General features: G+C 49.3%; 1 protein-coding gene across 2 annotated transcripts; it reads left to right on the top strand.

Moving 5' to 3' along the window:
• The first annotated feature begins 125 nt into the window (after window positions 1-125).
• Window positions 126-19,724, top strand: tecrb (trans-2,3-enoyl-CoA reductase b). Of its 2 annotated transcripts, XM_035403198.1 has the most exons (12): window positions 126-247; window positions 8,790-8,840; window positions 11,660-11,711; window positions 12,152-12,196; window positions 12,632-12,735; window positions 15,296-15,411; window positions 15,659-15,764; window positions 16,360-16,432; window positions 17,055-17,098; window positions 17,229-17,286; window positions 17,497-17,585; window positions 18,780-19,724. In XM_035403198.1, exons 1-12 carry the CDS (start codon window positions 233-235, stop codon window positions 18,951-18,953), a joined length of 927 nt encoding a protein of 308 aa, XP_035259089.1. In that variant the 5' UTR covers window positions 126-232; the 3' UTR covers window positions 18,954-19,724. The 2 variants fall into 2 exon arrangements, with proteins under 2 accessions (XP_035259089.1, XP_035259088.1); XM_035403197.1 differs by lacking the exon at window positions 126-247 and having other exon boundaries at window positions 8,602-8,840.
• Window positions 19,725-21,098: the final 1,374 nt, after the last annotated feature.

Raw genomic sequence — 21,098 nt, 5'->3', positions numbered from 1 at the left:
ATTCCGGCATTCCTATTAGCCCAAACACATCGTTCTATCGAGGAATCCTTTTTTCCTATTCGTTATTTTATAAGTAGGGAGGCGATGCCAATTGGCTGCCTTGTTGTCTACTCCACGGATTGGCGACTGAGAAGCCTCTTTTTCAACTGGACAGTTTCACAGCCTTCTCGTTCTCTGATTGGATTTCGTGGCTGTCAGACTCTGTGCAGAAAAGCGAGTTCAAACTGCCAAGATGAAGCACTACGAGGTAAGATCCTAACATTGTAGATAATTTTGAACCTCGTACAGGTTTACCGCATTTTATATTTCGAATAGAACTCCCCTGTAAATTCATGAGAAACAGTATAATCGCATGATGCTGATGGTTGTGTCCGCAGGGGTAAATTGGTTCAATTGAGGACGGAAATCATATGTGGAGGAGTGATCGCTGTTGTCACAGCCAGGTGATAGTTCAAGCTAGCATGCTAACGACGTTAAATAAAATAGCACAAGCAACTGACTGACTGCAATGCGTACCACTTTGCCAGGGTCGTAAATAATACGGTGTATGTGTGTATATATGTCATTCAGGTTCCCCTAGGAATGCAGATCGATTAAAGTGCTCCCTAAATGTGCTGATTACCCAGCTAATACTCATGGTTTGTGGTACCAGCTTCCATTGCACACACTGAATTCACTTCGGGGTTGTGTGGGCGGTGCGACATAAGGCTCTGTCCAGCCGAGTCAGCAACATGACATCTACTTAGCTATCTGGTCGTCAAGGTCTAATGTGTGCTCGCTAATTCCAGAGTTTCGTAATGCTTTGCTGGTCCTGCAGTTATCAAAGATACATACACTGACATTATGATAAGCCACTATTGGCCAGCAGCTATCTGTCGCTGCAGTAAAATGTTGCAATGTCTCGTGTTGCAGTGTCTCGTTTATTAAACTCGTCTAAAGTACTAGCTCGTTATGCCGATGCGGCCCTGAATCGGGATAATCTATGAGTGTCCGTTATCTACGGCTAACTCGCAAACCATTTGTTTAGCATGTAACTAGGAATGTGGTTGATCTAGTTATCGGTTTATATTCCCTGATAAGATAAGTCTAGTTAGCTAATTTATCGATCACACGAATAACTTTAAGTGGGTACTGTATTTGCCTCATTTGGAAGATGTTTTATATTTACAAAGGCAAACTAGTGTTATTAAATGTGTTAGTTTTCACCCGGAAGTGCACGGGTTAATTTATTAATGTAAGCATTCCTGCTACGCTACATAGAGTAGCCAATATGGCATGGCATATTGAATATTTCGCTGAATTAGTTATCAGAAGGCTAGTTTCTGGAATGATAAATTATTGATAAGCTGGCACATATTACAAGACATTGCTGTTAACTGACAAACGAAATCGTTTAATGGATGCTGATACTGGTTCTTAGTAAACGCACACACACACACCTAAACTTTAACACTCATACACACTGCATTCTTGCAGCGTCAAACACACAGCGTCACTCTATGTCTTAACGCGGTTATAATTACATTTCTCTGTGGAGTCCTAGTGCTAGCGGCTCCCATATTTACTTTTCTTTCATCACCAGTGTTCAAGAGGGCGACTGGGATTTGTAGGCGGTGTGAACACAGAAACTATTGGGACAGGCAGAATGACTTGCCAAAAGTTGTGTTTATATCCAAATTGATTTAGGCAATATGTCTGCTTAAATTTTGGAGCATGTAATCATCTTTATGGCTGCCCAGTTTATATAAAAATACAAACTTACTGTCCATACAGGCTACAGATGCAGTCATATTAGATGTCCTTGGGTGTTTCAGAGTATGAGCAGTATTGGCTTGTTTCTGAGTTGGAGTTCTGGTCATTTAAAAAATGTGACCCATTGACCCATTCTATGAAGGAGGGGACAGCGTTACAGGCCAGGCATTGTAACCAGTAATACAGTATGTTTCAGTGCCTTCCATCATATTATTAAAAATAATTTTAAAAATGCGTGAGTGTGTTCGAGCAGAGTAGCCTACATACTGTAGGATAAACTGTAAATGTCACCTTTGAGAAGATAAAACCTCAAAGATGAACGTCTAACTGTGCAGAAATATAAACGCAATGGCCTTTGTGTAAAATAAAATAGAACTGCATCAATGCATGATTTCTTCTCAATAATAAACAGTAATTGCATCCTGAATGGTGGAGAGTGTTTCTGGAAATGTATGTATTCTGTTGTCCAGGTGCTACACATTGCTGGCATTTGAAGTGAGTTTCGTCTCTGCACCATGAAACACTTTGAGATCATGAAAAGTGCTGAATAAATGCATTCTAATTATTATTATTATTATTATTCCACAGAGAGAGGCTAGAGGGTAATAGTTAGCTAACGGACAGTTTCAGAGACACAAAGGTTACACCCCATGGAATCTGGGCCAGTCTGTTTAGCCACTTTTCCACCGCATGGTACCGGCTCAACTCGACTTGACTCTACTTGACTTTTTAGGTTTTCCATCGGGCAAAAGTTGTGGATAGTACCTGGTACCTGGTACTTTTTGGTATCCCCTCCGTCGAGGTTCCAAGTGAGCTGAGGCGATACCATAAGGTGACGTGTAAACACTACAGACCACTGATTGGTCAGAGCAATGCGTTTCATGCGGCGTCGCTAATGACGACCAGCTACATCGACGGGGGTACTATCTGTGGAAAACAAAGTACCTGGTACCAAAAGTGAGTAGAGTTGAGTTGAGTTGAGGCAGTACCATGCGGTGGAAAAGCAACTTTTGTGAAGCTACTAAGGAAGACTTCTTGAGTGCAGCACCAATGCACCATACAATGGCTGATGTAGTGAAGTATATAGTATAATGGCTGAAATCTGCCAGCAGGGGGAGCTAAAAAATAATGATTTTAGGTCGTTGATTCAATGCCAGAGTATGAAAGTTGTTCTGCCCAAATGCGTCGTAGGGGTTGGTCGTAAAAGTGCTGCTTCGATCTGAGACCGCAGTATTTCAGAAACTCCGGACACCCGAAACCGGGACAAGAGCAGCGCTATTACCATGGTGTAAATTCCTGAAGCACTGATACTTAGTAAATGACGCTAGAAGATGGCTACAAGGCTTCCCACCCTCTCTGTCCAAATCTAGAGCTGTCTCACTTTCCCACAGTACATAGTGTACAGAATATCTCAACTCACTTAACATTTGACTTAAATATACCCAAAGTTTCGTTTTTTTTTTTTAAGTAGAAAAAAGCTTTAAAAAGCACAGCTGTTTGCTAAGTTCCTTTCCTGGTGCAACATGCTGATTTAGTAGCTTGTTGGCAGTATCTGCAAAGCATTACTTCACCTGTCTCAGATTATCAGTGGGGTTGGTTTCACATGGTCCTGTCCCAGCGTCACCCTTTACCACCAAGTTCCCCATCTCCCCATCACACCTCAGGTCCCCCTCAAAGTTAGCTGTTTAATTGAACCCTGGGGTGTGCTTGCAGAGGGGGTTACTGGGTGCAGGACGGGGGTAGAATGTAAATGAGAGCACTGACCTGTTGCCGTGGGTTCAAGCTCTCCGGCGATGCTGTCGAGTTTACGAGAGTAAACCTTTTCACTGCCGCGGCCAGTCCGGCAATCGCAGAACCGCCCGGCTCACCTGCCGTCCCTCCTCCTCTTCCTCATCTTCCTCTTCCTGCTTTGTTTAAAACAAATGTAGGCAGACATGAGCCCTGTCTATACACACACTGTGCTTCTGCGTGTGTGTGTGTGTGTGTGTTTGTCTATGTGTGTGTTTTTGTGCGAGTGTGAATGTGTGTGTGGGGTCCCACTTCACACTGCCTGGTTATTTATACTCACTCCACCCCCCCCCCCCCCAACCCCCTCCAGAGGGAGGGCACAGCTTCCAGAATAACAGCACCCTCCTGCCTCGTGCCCACTGCCACTGCTACTGCTCTCTGAGTAACACTGACATGCTGCCACTGAACAACACTGACACTCACTGGATCGGAGTAACACTCACACTAGCCACTGAACAACACAGACACTGGGTAACACTGACACACTGCCACTGAACAACACTGACACTCACACTGCCACTGAACAACACTGACACTCACACTGCCACTGAACAACACTGACACGCACACTGGCACTGAACAACACTGACACTCACACTGCCACTGAACAACACTGACACGCACACTGGCACTGAACAACACTGACACTCACACTGCCACTGAACAACACTGACACTCACTGGATCTGAGTAACACTGGCACTGAACAACACTGACACTCACACTACCACTGAATAACACTGATACTAACACTGGCCATGAGTAACACTGACACTCACTGGATCTGAGTAACACTCACACTGCCACTGAATAACACTGCTACTGGGTAACACTGACACTGCCACTGAGTAGCACTGACACTGGCACCGAACAACACTGACACTCACTGGATCTGAATAACACTCACACTGAATAACACTGACACTCACACTGCCACTGGACATAGACATGGCTTGTGTGTGTGCGAGAGAGAGAGAGAGAGTGAACGCATGCATGCCTGTAAGTGTCTTCAGGGCATCCCATCACCCACGTCCCGTCTCCTGGGTCACTGTGTTCCTGTGCGGCAGTGAGCACCTGTGGGACGGTCCCAGACAGGGGCGATACGCAGGCTCAACCCCTGCAGCCCTCAGCGAGTCTGGGGCCGCCCCGCGGGGCACAGCGGGTATTTTTAATATCTAATCCCCCCGGTAAGCTGGGCACGGGGCGCCGTGTCCCTGGGCAGGCGTGGGGCTCTCTGTGCACCCGCCCGCGTTGTGTGGCATACGCATACTGGACGTGCCCCCGCCCCCCTCACATGCTCAAAATAATAGCCTGCCCAGCATTCTCTCTCGCCAACTGCAGGGCAGCCCCCCCCCCCCCCACCAAGGAGCTCTCACACCCCCCAAACAACCCCCACCATCCCTCTCCGCCCGTCCCGCCGCCTCCCCAGACGCAGTCATCCCCGACCCCCCTGGGAGGCTTCCCAGAGTGTGACTTCCAGAGACCAGCACCTTCTGACCCTCAACCTCTGACCTTTTGCATACCAGTTTGTCGAGAGGAGAAAGCGCAGTGGTTTTCCGCGCTCAGGGCGGTGTCATTCATGAATGGGGGGGGGGGGCCTGCAATTGTGGAGTGGGGGCGTCGGGGGGGGTTAAGTGGCGTTCAGTCCGTTTGGAACAGAGCTGTGACCTTTAGCGTCCTGCCAGTGTGTCACGCCCACATATTGTCTGAGCGCGTTGTTATTGAGCAGTCAGACAGTTGAAATTTAAGGGTGGGAACATTGCAGAGGGAGCTTAGGGGGATTTGGCATGGACACATTGCTAAAGCTCACTGACAGGTCTATGTTGACTGAACATAGACCTGGCTATCGGACCTGGCTAGGCTGTCGGTACAGGTAGTGAGCGGGAAAACCAACGGTGATGCGTTCTGATGGTTCTCTAATAATGGGGGGCATGTTTTTTTGTACCCTTAGAAGGCAAGATCAGTGGGGTGTAAGGGTAGGGACAGAGTGGCGTAAGGGTGGAGAGAGAGGGGCGTAAGGGTAGAGACTGAGGGGCGTAAGGGTGGAGACTGAGGGGCGTAAGGGTGGAGACAGAGGGGCGTAAGGGTAGAGACTGAGGGGCGTAAGGGTGGAGACTGAGGGGCATAAGGGTGGAGACTGAGAAGCGTAAGGGTGGAGACAGAGGGGCATAAGGGTGGAGACAGAGGGGCGTAAGGGTGGAGACAGAGTGGCGTAAGGGTGGAGACTGAGGGGCGTAAGGGTGGAGACAGAGGGGCGTAAGGGTGGAGACAGAGGGGCGTAAGGGTGGAGACTGAGGGGCGTAAGGGTGGAGACTGAGGGGTGTAAGGATGGAGACAGGGGTGTAAGGGTAGAGACAGAGGGGCGTAAGGGTGGAGACAGAGGAGCGTAAGGGTGGAGACAAAGGGGCGTAAGGGTGGAGACAGAGGGGCGTAAGGGTGGAGACAGGGGCATAAGGGTGGAGACAGGAGCGTAAGGGTGGAGACAGGAGCGTAAGGGTGGAGACAAGAGCGTAAGGGTGGAGACTGAGGGGCGTAAGGGTGGAGACTGAGGGGCATAAGGGTGGAGACAGGAGCGTAAGGGTGGAGACAGAGGAGCGTAAGGGTGGAGACAGAGGAGCGTAAGGGTGGAGACTGAGGGGCGTAAGGGTGGAGACAGAGGCGTAAGGGTGGAGACAGAGGCGTAAGGGTGGAGACAGAGTGGCGTAAGGGTGGAGACAGAGGGGCGTAAGGGTGGAGACAGAGGGGCATAAGGGTGGAGACAGAGGAGCGTAAGGGTGGCGACAGGGGCATAAGGGTGGAGACAGAGGAGCGTAAGGGTGGAGACAGGAGTGTAAGGGTGGAGACTAAGGGGCGTAAGGGTGGAGACAGACGGGCGTAAGGGTGGAGACAGACGGGCGTAAGGGTGGAGACTGAGGGGCGTAAGGGTGGAGACTGAGGGGCGTAAGGGTGGAGACTGAGGAGCGTAAGGGTGGAGACAGAGTGGCGTAAGGGTGGAGACAGAGGGGCGTAAGGGTGGAGACAGAGGGGCGTAAGGGTGGAGACTGAGGAGCGTAAGGGTGGAGACAGAGTGGCATAAGGGTGGAGTCAGAGGGGCGTAAGGGTGGAGACTGAGGGGTGTAAGGATGGAGACAGAGGCGTAAGGGTGGAGACAGAGTGGCGTAAGGGTGGAGACAGAGGGGCGTAAGGGTGGAGACAGAGGAGCGTAAGGGTGGAGACTGAGGGGCGTAAGGGTGGAGACAGAGGGGCGTAAGGGTGGAGACAGAGGGGCGTAAGGGTGGAGACTGAGGAGCGTAAGGGTGGAGACAGAGTGGCATAAGGGTGGAGACTGAGGAGCGTAAGGGTGGAGACAGAGGGGCGTAAGGGCGGAGACAGAGGGGCATAAGGGTGGAGACAGAGGAGCGTAAGGGTGGAGACAGGGGCATAAGGGTGGAGACAGAGGAGCGTAAGGGTGGAGACAGAGTGGCATAAGGGTGGAGTCAGAGGGGCGTAAGGGTGGAGACAGAGGGGCATAAGGGTGGAGACTGAGGGGTGTAAGGATGGAGACAGGGGTGCAAGGGTGGAGACTGAGGGGCGTAAGGGTGGAGACTGAGGGGCGTAAGGGTGGAGACTGAGGGGCGTAAGTGTGGAGACTGAGGGGCGTAAGGGTGGAGACTGAGGGGCGTAAGGGTGGAGACTGAGGGGCGTAAGGGTGGAGACAGAGGGGCGTAAGGGTGGAGACTGAGGGGCGTAAGGGTGGAGTCAGGGGTGTAAAGGTAGAGACAGAGGGGCGTAAGGGTGGAGACTGAGGGGCGTAAGGGTGGAGGCAGAGGAGCGTAAGGGTGGAGACAGGGGCGTAAGGGTGGAGGCAGAGGAGCGTAAGGGTGGAGACAGAGGGGCGTAAGGGTGGAGACAGGCGTAAGGGTGGAGGCAGAGGAGCGTAAGGGTGGAGACTGAGGGGCGTAAGGGTGGAGACTGAGGGGCGTAAGGGTGGAGACAGAGTGGCGTAAGGGTGGAGACAGAGGGGCATAAGGGTGGAGACAGAGTGGCGTAAGGGTGGAGACAGAGGGGTGTAAGGATGGAGACAGGGGTGTAAGGGTGGAGACTGAGGGGCATAAAGGTGGAGACAGAGGGGTGTAAGGATGGAGACAGGGGTGTTGTAAGTGTGGGAAGATCCAAGGGGTCGCGGGGGGGGGGAGGGGGGGGGGTGTTGACTAAGTTGCAACAGTCTAGGGCATTATCACCCCCTAACAGTGTTTGTGTGTGTGTGTGCGTGCGTGCGTGCGTGTGTGTATGTGTGCGTGCGTGTGTGTATGTGTGTGTGCGTGTGTGTATGTGTGTGTGTGCTGAGTTTGTGACTTGCCATTACAGCCCAACAAGTTCTAGACAGGACCATCTCCAAAATAAATAAATATTAATGGCAATCATTTTTCATATGTGCGAATGGTAATCACATGAGGGTGTGTGTGGTTAATGGAGCTCAGGGCCCTAAAAGAGGACTCCTAAATGGGAGGAGTCAGCAGAAAGTGGGGCGGGGTAGCAGGGGTTTAAATTTAGCTGTTGGGTTGGGGGGTGGGGGGGTGACGCTGTCAGTCAGAGCTCACATTTCCTGCATGATGAGGCAGCTCTGCAGGTGTTGGAGGGGGGTGGGGGGGGAATTATGTTTCCTCCTCTTCCAATCTGTCCAGCCAACCTTTCCACACCGTGCACTTGTCCTGGGCGAGAGAGAGCGAGAGAGAGTGAGAGAGAGAGGAATCTGCAGGATTCTGCTGGATTCCACAAGATTCCGGATTCATTTTATTTTTAAAAATCATTGCTCTTGTTGTTTCTTCTTCCCTGGGGAGGAAAGGGCTCTTTTTTGGCGGGATTTTGGGGGGTATTGTGCGTTGGCGCGCCGGGCCTGTGCCCAGGGGAAGACCAGGGGTTATAAAAAGCTGCTGGGGGGTGGGGGGGGTAGGTTCGGGAGGAGGGGATTTATTTCAGCAGCTGACAGCGTGCTCCTCTGTACAGCAGCAGGGAACAGGAGGTCTGAGAGAAGAGAGAGAGAGAGAGAAGCACAGGAGTGGATTGGGGAAGAGGGAAAGAGGGAGGAAGAAGAGAGAGAGAGAGCGAGGTTACACGCAGACAGAGGAGAGGAAGTGAGGTGTCGAGGTCATGGATGCCCTGGCACTGGAGGCCACCCAGCCCAAAAAGGCCTCCCCGCCTGCCGCGCCCGTTCCAGCCAAACGCCCCAAACCCGCCAAAAAGGCTAAAAAAGCTGTGGTTTTCTTTGAGGTGGAGATCCTGGATGCCAAGACCAAGGACAAGCTCTGCTTCCTGGACAAGGTAAGAAAAAGCTCTCGTGTCTTTCCTGCCCAGGGCTTGAGAATACTGGAGCACACTTGGACCTAAGTGCAGCCCAAAACAGATGTGGGTGCTGCTAGAATGAAGTCAGGTGTAATGTTCTAAAGGTTTGCCAGAAGAAATAGTTTTTTTTCTTTTGGGGGGGGGGGGGGGGGGGGGGGTAAATTTACGTCAGTAAATACTGAATTCATGAAACTGACCCAAAAGGCCCGTTAAAAGAATAATGTCAACCTTCACTACAGCCTGTCGTGTGGGTACAGTCGCCGCTGAGCATTGAAGCATGTAATTTGTTGATGCTCCCTAAGTCTTTGGCTCAGCGTGCAGCAAAAGGACACGTTAGAATAAATGGCGTGCATGCATGTTACCGGGACAACCTGTACATAAATGTCGGGTTGGGGTGTAAGGGGAACGCTGGGCACCTGTAAGAAAGACGGAAGACACACAGGACAATTTTTTTATTTCATATTAAACACCCTCAAGACAGTAGAAATAGAAATGTCGAGTAGAAATGAAATGTTAAACTGTGTTAGCAGTTAGCACAGTCACACACTGATGGCGGGAACATGTAAACAGATAGCGACTTGCCGGGGTGTGAACTGAGGACGCGTGCAACGCACGCACATACTTGGGTGTAAACGCTAACGTAAACCTCGAGCAAAGATGATTCCAGGCCTCAAACGTGACTCCCGTCATGTCCAATCGGAGTGGGTGTCAGTAGATGGTGAGGTTGCTGAAGGCACAACCTCGCCAACTTATTTTGTGAAAGTATGTTAATTTGCTCATTCGCTTTGCCCTATAATTGTCTTGTTCAGTGATAGCACTGATCTGTAACGGTGTTACTGTTAAATATGACTTTTCAGTGAAGGATAAGAGAAAAAATTCCTAGATTTACAGTCCTGTTGTTTTTTTTTGCTCATTTTCAAGCAGTTTTTTTTCCTTAATTGACGTTTACCTCGGCCTTTCCAAGTTTCATTGTTTTCCATGGCCTGTCCATGTGACCTCATGAATATGAATAAATAAATATCAGAAGTGTTTCCTGAAAATGTCTTTTAATTTTTTAAATCACATACATAAAAAAGAAAATTCTTATTGAAACTTGGCAAGCCCAGATACATTGCATGAAGACGTTTCTGTTGTGTATACACGTAGTGCCTACACATATCAACACTCGAACAGCGGTTCCCAAACCACGGGTCAGGACCCACTGGTGCATCGTGGGAAGTTTTGAACGAGGCCACAGCGTGGTACTTGGAGAACATGACTTACTGTCCGCCGTCAGCCGACGCATTCGAAACAGGCAAACGAAATGCTGCACCTGTTACGTGCGCTGGTTTTCCACGCGCGTGACTTCGAAGACATTTTAATTCCGTGTGTGTGAGGGTGAATCTGGCCGGAGTTCAGTCGGGTGCGGCTCCCGTAACCAGCGTCCCCTCGTTTGGCCTCGCGGGTCGTGGGGGACCCCCGTAACGGAAACAGCTCTGCACTCCTTCCTCTCTGAAGGTGACAGTGTTCACACATTCTCTCTGTTTGTCCATCGGTTCCCACCACGCCGCGGATGTGATCATCAGAAACCACACTTACAGACTCTAAATTTGTGCTTCTGAAACGAGGTGGAAACTAGAAGGCGTGTGTATATTTATCCTCACTTTATGTCAATGGCCATTAATGAAATGGGACGAAGAGTTAGGTTTCAAACTAAGAGTGCGTGTAATGATTTACGTCTAATGATCTCAGTCCGTCTTAATTTGTTTATTTGGTTTTTTTTTTTCATAAAATTCTAGTAAACTAGCCTCAGTAGTCACGTACACACACACCCAACAGCTGCTCATACAACTGAATCCTGTGCTGATGTCATAGAAAACCTGGCACTCCTGTGGCGTATGGCTGACTTTGGGAGAGAAAAGCCGTTTTGTATTCTCTGCCTGTCTGCATCGACAGAGGAAGCGGTGCTGAAGTCTTACCACTGGAGACTCGGGGCAACAGAAAGACACGAGAGTAACTGACTTAATGTGTGTGTTTAGTCTGGGAGGTGCAGGTGCTGTTCAGCCCGAAATGAGATTCCCTTCACCTGCGGAGCTATCTGTTGGGATCTGCATGTTCTGGGAATTAGCTGAGTCGCTTAGTGCCCAGACGGCTAAACTTACTGCTAATCACAGATGTGCTGGATGAGTGGGATTATCTCCACACCCGGCCCAGCATGCACCACTCCGCAGCCCGAGCTCTTGGCTGCGATTCACGTTATTAATGAATAATGTCAAACACGTACGCAGATTTTCTCTCGCACATGCACGCACACCCGCATGCATGCACGCACACACACGCACACCCGCATGCATGCACGCACACACACGCACACCCGCATGCATGCACGCACACACACGCACACCCGCATGCATGCACGCACACACACGCACACCCGCATGCATGCACGCACACACACGCACACCCGCATGCATGCACGCACACACACGCACACCCGCATGCATGCACGCACACACACACAGCCTTGACCTTTCAGTACTTTTCCTTGATTAAGTGTAACTGCAGGTGTTCTTAATGTAATTACAGTGAGAAGTCCACTGTATCGAGCTAACTGCACGTGTAGCAGTTGGGTAAAATCCAATTATGAAGAAATAATTGCGTTTCTGCAGCAATGAAAGAAACTTCTTCGACCGCTTTTCCTCTCAGTGTTGAGTCTGTCAGTTTACGGCGGGTGGTAGAGGTGGGGTTTCTTTGACCGAAGTTTCACGGCTTCTGAAAGACGCTTCTCTGTTCTGTTTTGTTTTGTCTTGTCGCGTCAGGTGGAGCCAAATGCCACCATCGGAGAGATCAAGTCCATGTTCCACAAGTCCCGTGAGTACTGCAGGCTCAGCTCCAGATTACCGACTGTGCCTCTTAGGGGCTGCTCGACGGCGCACTGGGTGAAGGCACCGTGCTGTGGTGCATGGATGAGCTTCACGGCCTCTGGTTGAATCCGGACCGCGCCGACTGCGCCAACTGTGCCGACTGTGGCCAGTACCGCCACAGGGCAATGGGTGCTTGCGTTGCCCAGGGTACGGGAGGGTTCACTTTGTCAGGGTGTGTGTTTCATTGCTGTTTACCACCCCCACCCCCCCACCCCCGAACCGGGTACCCATGTACTACATGCCAAAGCCGCATAAGACAGTGACCTCCTCAGTCGAGCAGGACAGAAGTCCTTCGCTTGCTACACTCCCTGGGTCCAGCTAAACGGGATGGATCTGAATGTGTGTGTGTGTGTGCTGACGCTGCCTGTCTCCCTGTGTCTGTTTCAGACCCACAGTGGTATCCGGCCAGACAGTCCATCCGCCTCGACCCCAGTGAGTGTCTCATTCGCAGCTCTGCACAGACAGGGCCTTTAACCTGAACCAGACGTACTCTCATTTACCTGTCTGTGTGTTCACCTGTGTGAGTGAGGGTGTGTGTGTGTGTGTGTGTATGTGTGTGTGTGTGTGTGTGTGCGCAGTATAAGTGTGTGTATGTGTGTGTGCACTATAAGTGTGTGTGTGCGGTATAAATGTGTGTGTGTGGTATAAGCGTGTGTGTGTGTGCGGTATAAGTGTGTGTGTGTGGTATAAGCGTGTGTGTGTGTGTGCGGTATAAGTGTGTGTGTGTGGTATAAGCGTGTGTGTGTGTGCGATTTAAGTGTGTGTGTGTGTGTGTGGTATAAGCGCGTGTGTGTGTGTGTGTGTGGTATAAGCGTGTGTGTGTGTGTGCGGTTTAAGTGTGTGGTGTAAATACTGCTCCTTCCTCAGAGGGGAAGTCTCTGAAGGACGAGGACGTGCTGCAGCAGCTCCCTGTGGGGACCACCGCCACCTTCTACTTCAGAGACCTGGGAGCACAGATCAGCTGGGTCACTGTGAGTACCCACACTACTGCCAATGCACATACACTTATATACTTACACACACACACACTTATATACTTACACACACACACACGCTTATACCACACACACACACTTATATACTTATACACACACACACTTATATACTTATACACACATACACACACTTATATACTCATACACACAGTCTTACACTTAAACACACTTCCTAATACACATACACACACATTTATATGCACACATACAGTATATACTTACACACACACATACACACTCAAAAATATGCATGCACACTCACTCACACACACACACTCACACAGAGGTTTGAGGCTGTCTGCTGGTGTGGAACCTGCTGAACCTGATCTGGAGGGGGGGGGGGGGTGGGCTGCAGAAGCAGGTATGTGGGTCATGCCCCTCCCCAAGGCAGAGGAACCTGATCTGGACCTCGGGCATGAGGGGGATCAGGATGGGATTGGGTGGGGCGAGGGGATCAATGATGCGGTTAACCTGTTACTGCACCTCCTACTGTTGTGTTCTGTCGTGTTGTGTTGTACAGTGTTGGGTTGAGTTGGGTTGTTTTCTGTTGTGTTGTGCTGTGTTGTGTTTTCTGTGTTGTGTTGTGTTGTGCTGTATAGTGTTGGGTTGGGTCGGGTTGTTTTGTATTGTGTTGTGCTGTGTTGTGTTTTGTGTGCTGTGCTGTGGTTGTGTTGTATTGTACAATGTTGGGTTGAGTTGGGCTGTATTGTGTTGTGCTGTGTTGGATTGGATTGGGTTGGGTTGTGTTGTGTGGACTTAGTTCATTCATCTGTGGATACAGATTTCCACAGGGGGGAGCACACAGTTCTCTGCGTACCCGGACTGTGACAGTTGAAGGTGTGAGGACCAGCGGGATCCTCTGGCGCTATATTTGGGGCGTCTGTAAGGCCGGCGGTGGGCCCCCCGGATGGGGCTGTTCCTGCAGGGTCTCCCTGCCTGTGCGCCGTGCGTTGCGTTAATGTGTCTCAGGAGATGGGCCCAGATTAAGCTCCCATCACATTATCCCCTACCGCCACCGGCAGCTTGCGCTGGAGCATCCGCCAATCACACGGAGGCTCCGCCCTCAGAGCACATGAGGGAGGGAGGGAAGGAAGGAGGGAGGGAGAGAGAGGAGCTCTACTCTGGGGCCCCCCAGGAATGAGAGAAAGGGGAGGAGGGAGTGTGGAAGCAGGGAGGAGGGGGCGAGTGTAGCTCTGTCTGCCTCAGCTGAGCCTTTGTCATGTTAATTAACGCCAGTGCTCTGTGTTGATTACCTCCAGTGCTCTGTGTCGATTAAAGCCAGTGCTCTGTGTTGATTACCTCCAGTGCTCTGTGTCGATTAAAGCCAGCGCTCTGTGTTGATCACCCTGACTGTCGAGCACCTGTATATCCCTCTGAGCAATATCTGGGCTCAATGAGTCATGCCTGGCGCTGTGTTTCTTTGTCGGCCGGTTTGGGGGCCCAGCAGACAGGTAGAGAAACGCCCGCAGGAGTTTGCAGCGGCTTCACCGAAGTCACGCTCGTGACGGAAATGCGCGGACCGGGGTTCGAGGCCCAGCTCCCGCTGTTCTCGCCCTGCTCCGGCCCCTCGGAAATGATCCGGAACCTTCCTGTGTTTTCACAGCCACGCACGCCGGTCACGCACGCCGGTCACGCACGCCGGCCACGCACGCCGGTCACGCACGCCGGCCACGCACGGCGATCGCGCTCGCTGGAATCCCGCAGGTTGGGTAACTGATCTGAAGAAGCTCCGCTTAATAAGCCGCTGTAATGAACTTGGCGAGAGCTCGTCGGATTGTGCCGCTGAACTATTCAGAGCGAGAAAATTAAATTACCAAACGGCGTCTTTTACTGCTTAGCTGTAATTTGATTCGCCGAAGATAAAATGGATGCGCTAAACGATTTTCAGTTTTCAGTTGCGCATGAGTTCTGAGTAGAAAAGTCAGGTCACTGACCCTGATGCATGCTGGGAGTTCCTTTACATTTTGCACGCACAAAAATGACCAGCTTTAATCTCCCTTGCATGATTAATTTCATTTTTGTGTAAAGACCTTATAGTGTGAAATTGTGGTAATGTCATGGAGTGGATATACTGCAAAGTTGTGATTTATGGATTAGCCCAAGCAGGCTAAGTTTATTGATCCGTAGAAGCTGGCCATTTGCAGAGGCAATATTGCACATCCGATGTATGCATATGCATGTATGCATGTTCGGATGCTGGATCACTTCTTCCATGTTGGGGGTGGGGGGGTTGTCTTGTTCAGATTGGTCAGGGCAGCCATGGCCATGCTTAAGATTGATCCGGAATTCCACAGTACTCTTATTTTTTTCTCACTATATATATACCATTGTTTGGTGTGTGCAGTCTTACAGGTGTATCCAGGTGTATCATTTAAATCTTATTTCTCTCTCTCTCTCTCTCTCTCTCTCTCTCTCTCTCTCTCCCCCTCCCCTTCTCCCTCTTATCTCCCTTGCCTCTTCTCCCTCTTCTCCCTCTCCCCCCTCTCTCTCTCCTTCTCCCTCTCCTCCCCCTCCTCCCCTCCCTCTCTCTCTGCAGGTGTTTCTGACAGAGTATGCCGGGCCACTCATCATCTACCTGCTGTTCTATTTCCGGGTTCCCTTCATCTACGCCCCGAAGTACGACTTCACCACCAGCAAACACTGGGTTGTGCAGTAAGTATCTCTCCTGACTGTACTCTGGCTATGGGTAGGAGATAGGACAGTTGTGATGCCACCTTACTGGTGGAAGAGAGAGCTGCACCAATCACAGATCACCTTGGTAATGACCAGTATAACAAAGCTGACTGTGATTGGTCGATGCGTTGTGGTTATTTTTCAAGCTCCCACTCAGCATTAGCGGGGAATCGTGTTATCATTAGTAATAATAGCTGGTCACACCGCTTATGCCTGTCTCCCTCAGTCTAGCATGTATGTGTCACTCCTTCCACTACGTCAAGAGACTCTTGGAGACCCTGTTTGTCCATCGCTTCTCCCATGGCACTATGCCCCTGCGCAACATCTTCAAGGTAACAGCAACAGCGCCTCACGGGGCGGGGAGGGGAACTACAGCCCTGTTACTTTGTCGATTGGAGAAAATGGTATTATATGGGCAGGTTACAACTCAGGGTGTTAGACTAGTAGGTAACATGGGTAATCCTAGCAGAGCTATGTGCATTAATCATTTAAGTCCAGTTAATACCTAAGATGACCAAGGCGACTCTTTCTTAAGAATTCGCTGCTGTGATTGGGCAAGTTGAATGGCCTGCAAAGGCTGTTCACACGGCTGCAACTTCTCTCTGCAACATTCTGAAACAGTTTCGTTGTGTTGCAAAATCTTTGGCCTGAACTGGGCTTAAAAGTGTAAGATCACAAATATGTGGTCAGAATGTTCTAATGCTGATGCAACAATCATGGCTGGTGACTGAAAGCAGTGGAGCTCTAGAACATTCCAAAAGACCTACTCTTCAAAGGGTTAATGTGCAGGCCCCGCTGTGTTGTGCTTTTCAAACTTTGTTCACCGTCTTGAGCCATGTGACCTTTCTGTGACCTCCTGACCTTGCTGTGACCTCCCACATGCCCGCACATCTGTCTGACACACGTGTCGTGTTTGGATCCTTCCAGAACTGTACCTACTACTGGGGCTTCGCTGCATGGATGGCCTATTACATCAACCACCCTCTCTACACGCCACCCAGTGAGTACATACCGCACACTGCACATGTGCTATACAGCATGTTTACGCTGCACGTGTTACGTGCACACTGCACATACGACATGCTGCTCAATAACATGCATGCACACACACGGCGTGGTACATGCACAGCACATGCGATATTCATGCTGCATGAATCGCATCCGCAGCACATGCATGCTGCACACGTCACATGCACAGGAGCATTTACTGTACATGCTGCGCGCGCTATCGTCGTTTGTGTTCTTAGCGAGCCCCCTTTTCCAGGGTGACGTACGCAGCTAACAGTGTTACACAGGACCCACTTATAGAGGCTTTTCAGGGAGTATGCCTTTCTGATGGGCACAGCCGCTGCTGTTCTTCTGGTAATCAAACCTGCAGCCTCCTGTTGAACCTGCACCACATCGTGCTCTGTGTCGGGAACCCGTTTTCCTTATGAAATTCCGAGTAAGATTCCTAACAAAGTGCTCAAACACATATACACCGCATACGGCACATTGACATGACAGATCTTGCATACGTCGCACATACATGCAGTGCATTACATACAGAAACACGTACGCTCTGTGCATGTTATGTGTGGTGCCTATACATTTGTGTGACCACCATGTTTCTGTGTCTGCAGTCTATGGAGAGCAGCAGGTGAAGATGGCCCTCATTATATTCCTGGTAAGAGCCAATGGCTGTGTTGCTGACCTCACTTCCTGTTCTCTTCCAATGGCTGTGTACCCCTGTCAGTGTCGGTGCTTGATGTGCCGCTTGCTGCCATGGTAACATTCTGTTGGTCTTCTGTCCTCAGTTCTGCCAGATCGGAAATTTCTCCATCCACATCGCCCTGCGCAACCTTCGACCTCCCGGTGAGCAACACACACACACACACACACACACACTCACGCACGCTCGTGCACGCTTGTGCGCCCACACTCAAAAAGTGCTTCATGTAGCGCCCGTGTGCTGTGACTTGTTTTTAGGTGTGCCTGACTGTTTTATTGTGTTTCAGATGAGCACATGGCCCTGGCCATTTCTCACTCTCTCATCTCCTCTCTCCTCCCTGCATTCTCCCTCAGGTTCTAAGACCAGGAAGATCCCGTACCCCACAAAGAATCCCTTCACCTGGATCTTCCTGCTCGTCTCTTGTCCTAACTACACCTATGAGGTGAGCGCAGTTGGCCGGAAGTCCACAGGGGGGCGCCAAATGGCCCTGACTTGCACGTACAGAAATCTGAAATCTGTCCCGCCCGTTCTTTATCTGCATGGGACAAGTTTGTTCTGATGCAATAGGCGACCAGCTGAGGATTGGTTCATCCAGCTGATCCCGACACAAATCAATTTTGCGATTTTTGAGATGGTACCCCAGGCGTGTCAAACTCAAATTCTGAATGGCCAGAGTGTTCTACAAGTTCTTTGTGCTTTCCTTCCAATCAGCAGCCAATTTATGCTCCTGCTGCAAAATGTACAGACTCTGTATGCTAATCTGGGACTTAAATACTTAATTATGTCAATAAACCAGAAGATACTGGGGTCTAATACTGCTCATCTATACATGTAAGGTTCCTCTTTGTTTGGAAGCATTGCCCTCTGTTGGCAGAAAGGGGTAGTGATCAGTGCTGTGGAAAAAAAATCCACATGATAGAATACAAGACGTGACAGAAAAGATTAAAGACTGAGCAGGAAATTCAAAAATTTCAGAGCAACACTGAAAGAAGTTATGTAAAATGGCAAATCAGATGAAAATCCCCAGCATTAAATATGATTGTTTGTGGTTATGTCACTCGACAAATGTATCGATCACTATTTTTAAAGATCTTTAAGCGTGATGTCAGGTAATACGCGCATTCTAATGAGCTTCTAATTGGCCAACCCTGCTACTAGCCTAAGGGCGAATGCATCCGCGAGAGAGCGCTTGAGGTTCCCGCTGGAAGTAGAGCAAGACATATTTCACTCAAAAATGACTAAAACAAGGAAGCTACATGAAATTATGCATTTTAAAAACCTTAAGGAATACTAACAACATTCTACAGGTTCTGTTGGAAACTGTTGGGGGCCAGTTTAATGATCTTTGAAGCATGCCAACAGCCTGATTTACAAAGACCCCTTTAGCATGTGCAAAAGCTTTTAGTGAACACCAGACTAATAACATGACCAATGATTGGTGCTGAACAAATACTGTGATGACCAACGATTGGTCATGTTTCTTGTTGTGAGCGCTAGAAGGTTCTGTGCACGCTGGAAGTCTTGGTAAATGGGGCCCAAAGTGTTCTCCATGCGCTCTCTCGCTCATCGTGGTCACGGTGGCTAATGCTAACCGAAGCGCAGCGCGGTAATGCTGTGCGGCCTTCCTCCCTCACAGCTGGGGTCCTGGCTGGGCTTCACCCTGATGACCCAGTGCCTGCCGGTGGCCTTCTTCACCCTGGTGGGCTTCGTCCAGATGACCGTGTGGGCCAAGGGCAAGCACCGCAGCTACCTGAAGGAGTTCCGTGACTACCCCTCCCTCCGCTCCCCCATCCTGCCCTTCATCCTGTAGCCCCCCCCCCCCCCCCCAGATCCTCGGACCATCTCCAGACACACAAGATCCAGCTCGCTCCAATCAGGACTTTGCTTTTCTGGGAGATTGCTGCTCATTGGCTAGTGATGGGAGAAGGTTGGGCTTCATGAATCCCCCCACTCCCCAGTGGGTGGAGCCATGTGTTACCAGGCAACCACTTACTTCGACCACTTGTAGTATTTGGCTTTGGAGGCTGGAGAGGGAAATGTGTTTTGATTGGTTAGTACAATGTGTCAGTCATTGGGTGGCACGTTAGCTTCATCCGGATTGGGAGGTTCATGAGGTCACCCAATCCCATCCCCATCATAAAGGAAGTCAGTGTATTGGTCTGATGTGAGTGTCCTTGGGTTCTGTCTATTTCTCACATTAATTGGGTATATTGTAAAAAAAAAAGGGCTCATTAAGAGAGGAATAAAATAACAATTGTACTTGTTAGTTTAGAACATTAATGTATCAAAATTGGTCCGTGGCATTGGGAACTTAATGTTTTGTTGATAAATGTTGTTGAGCCAATTTCTTGATTAAGAAAAAAGAAAAACATAATATTTTAATAGGCTTTCTTCCATGAATCCAAACCGTAAAGCACTGGAAATGTGTTTGCCCTGTAATCTAGGCAACTTTGTTCTTTTGATCTATGTAAGGCTAATTTCTTACAAAAAAAAGTTTTTTTCTGTCTTATGTCTGAATGATTCATTACTGATTTCTCTTGTTTACTAAACATACTGTTTACAGCAGTGTCTACTGAATATACTGAAAGACTAAGCCCAGTGTTCTGTGTGTGTGTGTGTGTGCATGCACGTGCACGCGTGGGTGGGTGTGTGCATACTTCCTGCTCATCCATGAACATACATGCATATGTGTGAGAGAAACAGAGAGGGAGGGAGAGAAGGAGGGAAGGAGAAAAAGACGGCGACTATAGTCCCTACCCTAGCCACTCCTCCAGTCTTGCTGCCTGCGGATTGGTTGACAGCACGGATAATCTGCATAGTAACCAGATATTATTTTCTCCTTCTGCGGGCCTTCTGTATCTGGGAGGTTCTGATCAGTAACATGGGTCTTTTGCTGTCCAGCTTGCTAAGCTAGTTATAAACGCTCCATATTTAGCCGCAGTCCTTCGTGAATATTCATGGCGAGCCAGCACATCATAGCCATTAGAGTTATCCAGAGTGACTTTCACAACTTTTTACAGCTTTTACATTTACATTGCATTCATTTATACAGCAATGCAGGTTAAGTACCTTGCTCAAGTGTACAACAGCAGTGTCCTACCTGGGAATCAAACCTGTGACCTTTAGGTTTCAAGACCAGCTCCTTACCCATTATACTACACTGCTGCCCACATAGCAGTTTTAGCATCAACTTTTTTTTTTTTGGCAGAGACAGGATTTTCAGTGCTATGCACACAGAACTGTATATTTGGCTGGTGCTTAGAACATCTGTATCAACTATGAGAGCTGCTGTTTACTATTCTGAAGGAATTTTCTTCTCCAATTGGAACACATTTGGCATATCTCAAATGCAGGCAGTTGGGTTTTAAACCAATCTGCTGCTGTGATTCGCTGGGGGAAACGGATACTCTCAAAACAGAAATTGACGGCAGTCTTTTTTTTCTCTGGATTTATTCTCTGTGCCGCTTGTGAGTTTTATGGACACTTTGTACAGTGTGTGAAGAATAGCCCAACACCAGACATGAGTAACAAAGAATGGGACTTACTTTCTGGCACTCCCGTTTCATGTCATCACCTGACCAATCACAGGGCAGATAATTTGTCATGTGACTGAGCTCCTTCTGTGTATGGCTGGGAAGTGGAGTGCTGAAGGCGGCAGCCATTTTCTCCAGCTTTTCCCTCAACAAAAGATTCCAGGTACAGTCTCAGAGTTTACATAATTCTAATAAAATAAGTTCACAGCTTTGCAACGCGGCATTTAACACGCATGATAGGACAGTATGGTTTCATGAACACCAGTAATAGGTGGAGCTATAGGCTAGTTTGAACCAATCACAAGCTTTTTTTTCTTCTGCTGGAAAACACTTGGTTCAATTGGTTGGTTTAAATCTGGGAGTTGTTATTATAGCATGTGTACACTCCTACCTAATTTAAGCCTGAAGCTTAACATGAAGCC

Source organism: Anguilla anguilla, chromosome 2, assembly GCF_013347855.1.
Source record: "Anguilla anguilla isolate fAngAng1 chromosome 2, fAngAng1.pri, whole genome shotgun sequence".
NCBI classification, from domain to species: domain Eukaryota; kingdom Metazoa; phylum Chordata; class Actinopteri; order Anguilliformes; family Anguillidae; genus Anguilla; species Anguilla anguilla.
This window is presented reverse-complemented; position numbering and strand designations above follow the sequence as displayed.